General features: G+C 47.9%; 3 protein-coding genes across 3 annotated transcripts in view; all 3 read left to right on the top strand.

Annotated features, from left to right (window-relative positions):
• The window catches only part of CNE03620 (Exonuclease II, putative), a 5476-nt gene extending 2267 nt beyond the window's left edge, over positions 1–3209 (top strand). The window contains exons 11-18 of the mRNA XM_024657257.1: positions 1–80; positions 136–257; positions 310–454; positions 508–1146; positions 1196–1314; positions 1369–1506; positions 1562–2038; positions 2103–3209. The exon at positions 1–80 is cut by the window's left edge and continues 74 nt beyond it. Coding sequence (XP_024512894.1) covers positions 1–80; positions 136–257; positions 310–454; positions 508–1146; positions 1196–1314; positions 1369–1506; positions 1562–2038; positions 2103–3146 — 2764 coding nt within the window. The 3' untranslated portion in view covers positions 3147–3209. The remainder of the gene's footprint in view (positions 81–135; positions 258–309; positions 455–507; positions 1147–1195; positions 1315–1368; positions 1507–1561; positions 2039–2102) is intronic.
• A 335-nt stretch (positions 3210–3544) lies between these two features.
• On the top strand, positions 3545–5655 carry CNE03610 (protein phosphatase type 2A, putative). The gene is made up of 7 exons (XM_570929.2): positions 3545–3841; positions 4238–4321; positions 4377–4676; positions 4733–4931; positions 4979–5150; positions 5201–5264; positions 5316–5655. Exons 1-7 carry the CDS (start codon positions 3749–3751, stop codon positions 5322–5324), a joined length of 921 nt encoding a protein of 306 aa, XP_570929.1. The 5' UTR covers positions 3545–3748; the 3' UTR covers positions 5325–5655.
• A 110-nt stretch (positions 5656–5765) lies between these two features.
• Positions 5766–9178, top strand: CNE03600 (conserved hypothetical protein). The gene is made up of 10 exons (XM_024657256.1): positions 5766–6490; positions 6539–6709; positions 6760–6897; positions 6954–7193; positions 7254–7345; positions 7394–7938; positions 7995–8164; positions 8225–8435; positions 8487–8881; positions 8948–9178. Exons 1-10 carry the CDS (start codon positions 5858–5860, stop codon positions 9068–9070), a joined length of 2718 nt encoding a protein of 905 aa, XP_024512986.1. The 5' UTR covers positions 5766–5857; the 3' UTR covers positions 9071–9178.
• Position 9179: the final 1 nt, after the last annotated feature.

Genomic DNA, 9179 nt, shown 5'->3' with positions numbered 1-9179 from the left:
ATGGATCCTCAACTATTACTACAAGGGCGTTTCAAGCTGGGGCTGGTTCTACAAATATCACTACTCTCCCCGTATCACTGGTAAGTATATGCGACTGTTCAATGTTGTTTGCTTGCCGCTGATCAGTGGACGCAGATTTGAAGGGAGTTGCTGATATGAAGTTTGAATTTGACTATGGCAAACCCTTCACTCCTTTCCAACAACTTATGGGTGTTTTGCCTGTAGATAGTATGGATCATGTTCCATTGGCATACAGAGTCAGTGATTTCCGCATCATAAGCCGTTGTTATCTCTGATTCTTTTTGACAGGACCTCATGTATGAGGAAACCTCCCCGATCATCGACTTTTATCCCCGGAACTTTGAATTGGATATGAATGGCAAAAAGCAGGATTGGGAGGCTGTGGTAAAGATCCCATTCATCGATCAAAACAGGTTGTTGAAGGCCATGGCCGGTAAGTAATTTTAGGTTTTAGAAACATAATGTCAAACTAATTTTGATGATCAGCTCGTGATGTTCGTCTCACTCCCGAGGAGAGAGAGCGGAACAAGAGCGGTGTGCTCAGTACTCAATTTGTTTACGATCCTGAGATCGATGAAAATTACCCATCATCTTTCCCGGGTGTTTTCCCTGAGCTCACTCGAAGCCATTGCCGTGCTTCCCCATTTAATCTCCCAGTCCTTGGTGGCGACGTCCAGCTCATCTTTGGTCTAGTTGAAGGTGTTCAACTTGGTGTTTCCGCGCTTGCTGGTTTCCCATCTCTCGACACTCTTCCCCACAATGGTACCCTTGACTACCATGGTGTCAACGTCTTCCAGTCTGATAGTAAGAATCCTTCTATGGTGATCACCATCATTGGCAAAGATGAACTTCCCAAGACTTCTGAGATAGCTCGAAACGTTCTCGGCCAAAGGACCTTCCACTCTTGGCCTTATCTCCAGGAAGGTATCGTCGCTGCTGTTTCAGATGATATGTTCAAGTACACCTTGCAGCAAGTTGGCAAGTCTCTTCGAGTTGTACATATGCCCCATCAGGATGCGGTCAAATGGAGGCGACAGGCAGACCATGTGGAGAGGCATTATTCAAGGAGGTACGGCGTGATTATTGGGGGTGTGGAAGTATTGTTGCATATCAGACCGCTTAAGGGTATGTATCTATCATCGGCTCTGTAACATCTAGCTGATAATATTAAAAGGCTTGAAACACCTCGATAACGGTGCACTTGTCAAGGACTACGAAACCCCAGAAAAGGAGATCGTCCAAGCGTACCAGGTGGCTGTCTCACAGGTCACATTTGAAGATGAACGTTTCCTGGTGAGTTGTTTACGCCGTCTATGGGCAGTATGGGTTTTTGACCGTATTGAACAGGAACGAGCTCCGCCTGACTTGAAGGTTGACTTCCCTGTTGGAGAAAAAGTTCTTTTCCTCGGTGATATGCATTACGGTCTCGCAGCGCAGGTCTCGGCGGTCAATGAGGAAGCTCAGACGTTAAGCGTGATTCTTGCAGTGAGTTCCAAGTTCCATTATTTCATGTCTATATAGTGCTTACGAGATGACATAGTACTTTGAAGAGGAAACGGAGGAAACCCTCAGATTCATGAAGGCTGTCGCCCATCGACCTGCGGGCAAGTGGTGGCCTTCACCAATCCTATCCCGTCGTCTTGGTATCTCCGCCCTCGCTCTTTCTCGCATCACGTCTACTTTGCTCGTTCAACTCGGTGATGGCTCGAAGACCAATATTGGACTTTCGCTCAAGTTTGAGTCTCGCGGTCTTAAGGTTCTCGGTTACTCGAAGAGAAACGATCGAGGCTGGGAGTTCAGCGAGAAGACTGCTCAAGTGCTGGAGGCGTACAAGAAGGCTTTCCCTGAGGTGTTCAAGCATCTGGAGAACAGGGGAGGAGACCTGGTCAAAAGCAAGGAACTTTGCCCCACTGCGGAGGACCCTGATACTGTTATCAAGGGCATGAAGAAGTGGTTGAAGGATGAAGGACTGAATGATTTGGAATCCGTGTCGTTGTTTGCCGATCAGCTTGAAGCGGTAAGCCTAGTTAAGGCACAGGCGCATGGTATAGACTTTTCACTAATGAGCGTCCGCCTTTCAGGAAACCTGCCAGATAGTTGAAAAACTTGCCGACGACATTTTGTCTAAGAAAACCTTCCAATCGATCAAGAAGAAGCGTTTGGACAATGTTCCACGCCAGACCCTTTTGAAGCCCGCACAAGCCATTTATCGACTTCAAGGTCAAGTTTTTGAACCTGGCCACCGAGTCGTTATGGTGCAGGACCCCGCCGCGGGAGGGGTGCCAACAGGCATGAGGGGTGTTGTGGTCGGTCTTGGAATGAGGACCGTTGATGTAATCTGGGACAATGGCTTCATGGGTGGTTCTACTCTCCAGGGGAAGTGTTCGCCTTACCGCGGGTCAACTGTACCATTCTCGTCCTGCCTCAATTTAACTCGTCCCCAATTCACTGTCTCCGAGAGAGCTGGACCGAAGCCTGTTCCTCAAAATGTCTTCAGACCTCAACTTGGACCTCGCCCTGCTGTACCTATGCAGCATTACCAGCCGTCGGTGCCGGGCCGTCAGCAAACTGCGACAACTACACATCACATTTTGCAGAAACCCAAGACTGTTCACTCTACTCAAAGCACCACTGTTGTCGGTAGCAACGGCCATCTGAAGTATAGCGGCGTGGCGAAGGGTGTCCGACCTCAGCCTGTTCAGCAACAGCCCGTTAGTCACCGAGATCAATTGTCCAACTTGCTTGGAGGTTTGCGACTGGGCCCTGGTCCTGTGGTCAATGACAATCGTGATTCCAGTCACGTCACTCACGTTCAGGCTCAGGGAAACCTTCCGGTGGTCCATTCCCATGCTTCCGTTCACCAGGCAATACCTACCAATCCCCCTATTCGAGGAAAGGCACAAAACATGAACAACAAGTCTGGTATCGGTGCCGTCAGGGGAAGAGGTGCTGCGAACGGCGCCCCCTTCGCTCATCGGGGTACCCACAATGGTGTTCCTGCGTCCGCTCGCGGAGGCGCTCCAAACGGTGGACCAAGGGGAAGAGGGGGTTTCAGGGGTGGTTCAAGAGGATTCACTAGAGGCAGGGGGGTTGGAAGTGGCGGTAGCGCAGTAGTTGAGGAGTAGTGCTAGTGGGGAACTTGTAAATCGATGACCAGCGTCGAAGATCGATTTCGACATGTAAAAGAAAATGCATATAAAAATTATGAAGGAGCTTTTGTGACTTGCGGGTTATGGTGGTGAACTACGGTTAAATACGTAACAGATCGCGTACTTCGTATTCTCATCTGTATGACCCCTCTATGAAAGGAGCTGAGTCGCAAAAGTCAATGGTAATTTATTATTATTGCTGCTGAAACCGACCGTCGATGAACGGCAAGTGGTCTGTTACGTAAGAATTCGTTGGGAACAGATGGAGCGAGTGCCTCCTGCGGGGAAAATCGGCGTTATGTGACGGACGCGCGTAGTGACGCTGTGGTTGCTCCAGTGATTCGAGGTGTCTGTCTACACGGCACTTCCTTATATTTATCTATTCCGTGCTCCTAACTTCCGTTTTCCTACTGCTTCCTACATCCGCTTACAGCAACACCTAGCGCACAACATATTGCACAATACTCAGGCACCACAGCGAAGAATTCGAACACGAGAAAGACTCTGGACAAACACCAACAACCTATCAACCCAACCCCTCCTTTCCTCAAAGCAGCGTCTCAGACAGCTAGAGCAAGATGGCGGCCAACGACGATGTGGATGCCTGGATCGCACAATTGATGCAATGCAAGCCTCTGAGCGAGCCCGAAGTAAAGAAGCTATGCGATAAGGTAAGTAGGACCTTGAGATTATGACGGTCTGGGATATCAGCAGCAGCTACGTTGTGAAAAGGAAGGTTTATGGGGACTCGTTCTTGGAACCGAGAACTACGCATATGCGGTGGCAGCAAGTTTTGGTTTGCCAAGGTGGATGGAGGATAATTGGCGCTGGGCCTCTTCACCAAAAGGCTCGGGCGGGAGTTGATAGTCAGCAAGCGAGCTTGTGTTTGATGGTGCTAGCCACGCTTCTTCTTTTTTGGAAACATGGCGTGCATTGGATATCCATGGTTGCTATTGAGAGATTTTTGAAGAGTTTGATTGAATAATGCTGACGAGTAATTCCTCAAATTTACCATTCTTCACTTGATCCCATGCGTGTTTTCACGATCTGCGTCTGCATCCTTACAGGCGCGAGAAGTTCTGATGGAAGAATCCAATGTTCAACCCGTGAGGTGCCCTGTCACGGTCTGTGGTGATATTCACGGTCAATTTGTGAGTGATCTTACACACTTGATCCAGCTGCGCACAGACCTGACGATCGTCTCAGCACGATCTTTCAGAACTCTTCCGTATCGGCGGCAACTCTCCTGACACAAACTACCTTTTCATGGGGGATTATGTTGACCGAGGATACTACTCTGTGGAGACCGTCACACTTTTGGTCGCGCTTAAATTGCGGTACCGAGACCGTGTGACTATTTTACGAGGAAACCATGAGTCACGTCAAATCACCCAGGTCTATGGTTTCTACGACGAGTGTTTAAGAAAATATGGCAATGCCAATGTCTGGAAATTCTTCACCGACTTGTTTGACTACCTTCCCCTGACTGCATTGATTGACAACCAAGTGAGTGACATGACGAAGAGTAGTTGCCCATGGGATTTTACTAAGTGTGATATCAGATCTTCTGTCTTCACGGTGGTTTGTCGCCCTCAATCGACACCCTTGACCACATTAGATCTATTGACCGCATTCAAGAAGTTCCTCATGAAGGCCCTATGTGTGATCTTCTTTGGTCAGACCCTGATGACAGATGCGGTTGGGGTATCAGCCCTCGAGGAGCTGGTTATACTTTCGGTCAAGATATCTCTGAGGCTTTCAGTAAGTGACACTTTGTTGTTACCGTGGCCTTCCATTAATAGTTGTAGACCACAACAACGGCCTTACATTGGTCGCGCGAGCACATCAGTTGGTCATGGAAGGTTTTGCCTGGTCACAAGAACGAAATGTCGTCACCATATTCTCAGCGCCCAACTACTGTTACCGATGCGGTAATCAGGCCGCTATCCTTGAAGTGGATGACGCGCTTAAGTACACTTTGTGGGTCGTTTTGGTGTATGTCAATGGACGAAAACTGATGGAGCCGACAGCCTTCAATTCGACCCTGCGCCTCGGGCTGGTGAGCCTCTGGTGACCCGTAGACCCCCAGACTACGTAAGTGCTTTTCAGCTGGTATATTCTGCCAACACTAATGCTCTATATCAGTTCCTGTAATCGTCATCATCTCGAAATATTTTCTCAATCCCTCTTCGTTACGATATAAAATTTTGCAGTTACAGTATACCCCCGGACTTGATCATGTCATTGTTTTCGTCTTTCGTTATTATAAATCTTCAACCAACGAAAACTTGCATATCCCAACAAGTAATGACGGCTTTTTTTGTGTTTGACATGTAAAAGAAATTTGAAATATAGCAGGCAGACAAGGAGGGCGCAGTAGTTTAGAAATGGTATACACCAAGATTTGAAAGCAGTTACATTTTCCTCGAGCATGCAAATTGTTTCGGCCTATTGCGTACTTGAGTTTATATGGATATGAGCAGGGGATTTGACATATGAATTCAAGTGGAAACTTATCTGGAAGCAAAAAATCAACATGAACAAATAAACGCGACCACCCGCTGGAATGATCTCGCTGACCTCCACGCACCTTCGTTAACCGCCCGTTGGAGACGTTAGCATCCATCTCGATATCGTGTTGATTTCGTCCACCATAGACATGCCTAGCTGCCGATAACAACCATAGTATGTCCCGCTCTACTACACCCGCTTATCAATTGCGCCGTCCGGCCCTCAACATCTCCTCGGACCCTGCCTCGTCAACCACGTCTCGCGCAGGCACACCGTCGTCTTCGAACACAGCCGCAAAGCAAGTGGTCTCGCTTGACGAGTGGGAGAGTAAATCACCCCTGAACGGCGAACAGATTGGAAGTATAGGAACTGTAAAAGCAAGGTTTGGGGAGAGAGATTTGCCAGAGAAGTTTAAGAACGAAGGGTCGTCAGTCAGTACGCCGGTTCTTGGTAACCATCTCTATCCTCCATCATCATCACGAGGCCCTTCATTACCCAGTACTCCTGTTCCAAAAGTTTTATCTTCATCGATGATTATTCCCTCTCCATTATATCCTAAGTTGATCAGTACTCCTCAACAATTCCTCGACCACTTTACACAACTTACATTGTCGACCGAGCATGAACAAGATTCTCTTTACCGCGATCACTTGTCAGAGATCGTAGGGCTGAAAGAGAGATGTAACGGACTGATAGAACTCTTGGATGCCGGCGAAATGGAAGTGAAAGAGATGGAAAAATGTCTAGCGTATGTGGAAGAACGAAGTGAGAGCCTAAGAGGTGCTTGTGAGGATCTCCTCGAAGAGCAGGTAGGTCTTCTCTCTATGCAGGTGACAGTGGAAGCTGATAAGATATAGACCCATCTCCTCACACATACATCCCAACTGGCACATCGTTTGACGTTCTTTACCTTCCTTGAGAGTGCTACTCGTATGCTCAACAATCCCGGAAATGATCTCGTCCTTAATCCTCAATTCTTGCCAATGGTCAAGCGATTGGAAGAATGCCTCACGTATCTTGGCGAGCACGTAAGCTGGCTAAATTATACGGGTAGGAGCAAAGCTAATAACGGAGAAAGAGAGATTTCAAAGATGCTGAGGTGTATCTTTTACGGTACCAGCAATGTATGACTAGAAGTATGGCCTTGATTAGGTTGTACTTCGTTGGTGTTATCAAGAATCTTAGCCAGGAAGTGGGACGACGTCTAGCGGATCAGGTCAGAGCTTTAATTTACCGAAGCATATCTTTTTCGCCGTCTCTGACACCTTGTAGTCCTTATCAGAAACAGCCACACAAGCCTTTATTTACACCAAATTCATATCTCTATCCGCTACACTTCGGCCCTTATTGGCGGAACTGGAACAGCGTGTCGCCTCAAATCCCGATGAGCTCGGGTCACTTCTCGTAGAATGTCATACGGCGTATCTAACCACAAGGAAAAACTTGATGGGTCAACGAGTTAATGCCGAAATTGGGAGGATGGATCCAGACAAGAGCGACTTGGTCGATCTGGTAAGCGATCCAAGTTATGAAATGTCACAGAGGATGGTGGTTAACGTCCATTTTATCTAGGCGAGATCGGGATGTAGCTACTTGAAGCAGACTTGCACAGATGAGTTCAACCTATTCAAACATTTCTTCCTGTCTGGTGAATCTCAGCTCTAGTATGTCAAAATTACCTTTTTGTATAGGCATCAACTGACAGCTTGTAGTGGTTTCCTTGAGAGCCTCTGCGATTATCTCTACGACCACCTTCGCCCAAGAATTCTGCATGAGCCGTCTCTTCAGGTTCTTTGCGGAGTGTGCACAGTCCTCCAAGCGCTGATGGTCCGCGAGGTCACCGATGAAGAAGATGACGAATCAGCGATCTTTACCCCGTCATCCAGCCCAGGATCATTACATTATCCCGGTAGCGACGATTACTTCTCATCTAGACCTCGAATGTATCGATCCGGTTCTTCCCGTAACATCCTTCACTCTCGTTCACAGTCCATCCGGCGGGTATCGAGCTACGGTTCGCATCGGTCGAGATCTGCATCTCCGACTGCTCTTCTATCGCCCAGCACGCGTGCCGCAATGGTTAAGTCGAGAAAGAGGAAGCCGTTAGCTCGGTTGCATATTGAAGTGCTGTTGCGCATGGTGCTGCAAGATGCACAGACGAGGCTTGTCTTCAGAGCTCAAGCGCTGCTCAGTGCAGACGTGGAGTACTATGTACCGAAGGAGGGGGATTTGGACTACCCCGAGAGGCTCAAGCTAGGTAACTTGACAATGCATTTGAAGAGAAATGGTTGCTCATGCTTTCACTATCGATAGGTTCGCAAGGTAACAAGCTCGTTCCTAGGCAAATGGCGGTATCGTTGGATGCCGAAGACGATGATGAACCAGCCATTCTTGAGTTACCTCCTCCAGAAGCTCAAAAGAGTTGGTATCCTTCTCTGAGAGTGACTCTTTGGGTCTTATCCTGTTTGCATACCTATGTTGATGTAAGTTAGCTCATTTGGATGAAAAAAAAGCAAAAACAAAACCTCTTACGTTTTTGACAGGCCGTGGTTTTCGAGGATCTTGCTCAGGAAGCGGTAACCATGTGTCGTCGTTCTCTCTCTTCTGCTTCCGATATGCTGGTAGCTAAGAAGGGTAAAAACAAGAACATGGACGCTAAAATGTTTTTGGTGAGGCATCTCTTGATCCTGAAAGAAATGACGACTGGATTGGAGTTGGGCAAAGCGAGGAGACAAGAATGGAGTGGTCTTGGAGGTCAGTTGATATGTGCAGATCTTATTATCTGGTAGCTGACCTTATTGAAAGACTTTCTGAAGTCCTTACTTGACAATGCTTCTTCTCTCTTGGGCTATCAACGAGTTACCGCTCAATCCAACTTCGTCCCCGACGCTCGAACCGACATTGATCGCGCCCTCAAAGCAGCATGTGAAGATCTCATCTCTCTTGTCGCAACACGTGCAACCTCTCCTTTGCGCGCTTTTCTTGATAAATGTACGGCTTACATCGCGAAGTCGGCAGCATCGTCAAGTTCGGCCAAGACCGACTTATCGGCACAGGAATTTGCAACTTCTGAAAAGGTGAAGGAAGTGCATGAGGAATTCAAGTCAGTTTGCACCACGGAAGTGGAGGAGTGGAAGAAGGAATTGAGGATGTATTTATTAGATGAAGACACCGTTGCGGTGTTAATCCCTCCAGCCTATGTGAGTTGCTATGTTAGACGGGACGCGAGGAAGGCACGACATCGCTGACGCTCATGATTTCTTTAGAACGCGATTGTTGATGGCTATCGACAATTCCACGACCTTGTCAGAGCCGAGTATGACTTTAGCACTGCGGCAGGGATTATGAGACCGTCAGGAGTGATGGGTATGCTTGAAACGGCTTCGTAGAGACAGCAGGAAAAATGCAATCATTTACGTAATATGACGAACGTGTCACAGGCACGAGCGCCCGACCAAACCCCTTGACGGACATTGGCCAATCTCCGGTGGAGCACGA

Source organism: Cryptococcus neoformans, assembly GCF_000091045.1.
Source record: "Cryptococcus neoformans var. neoformans JEC21 chromosome 5 sequence".
NCBI lineage: Eukaryota > Fungi > Basidiomycota > Tremellomycetes > Tremellales > Cryptococcaceae > Cryptococcus > Cryptococcus deneoformans.
This window is presented reverse-complemented; position numbering and strand designations above follow the sequence as displayed.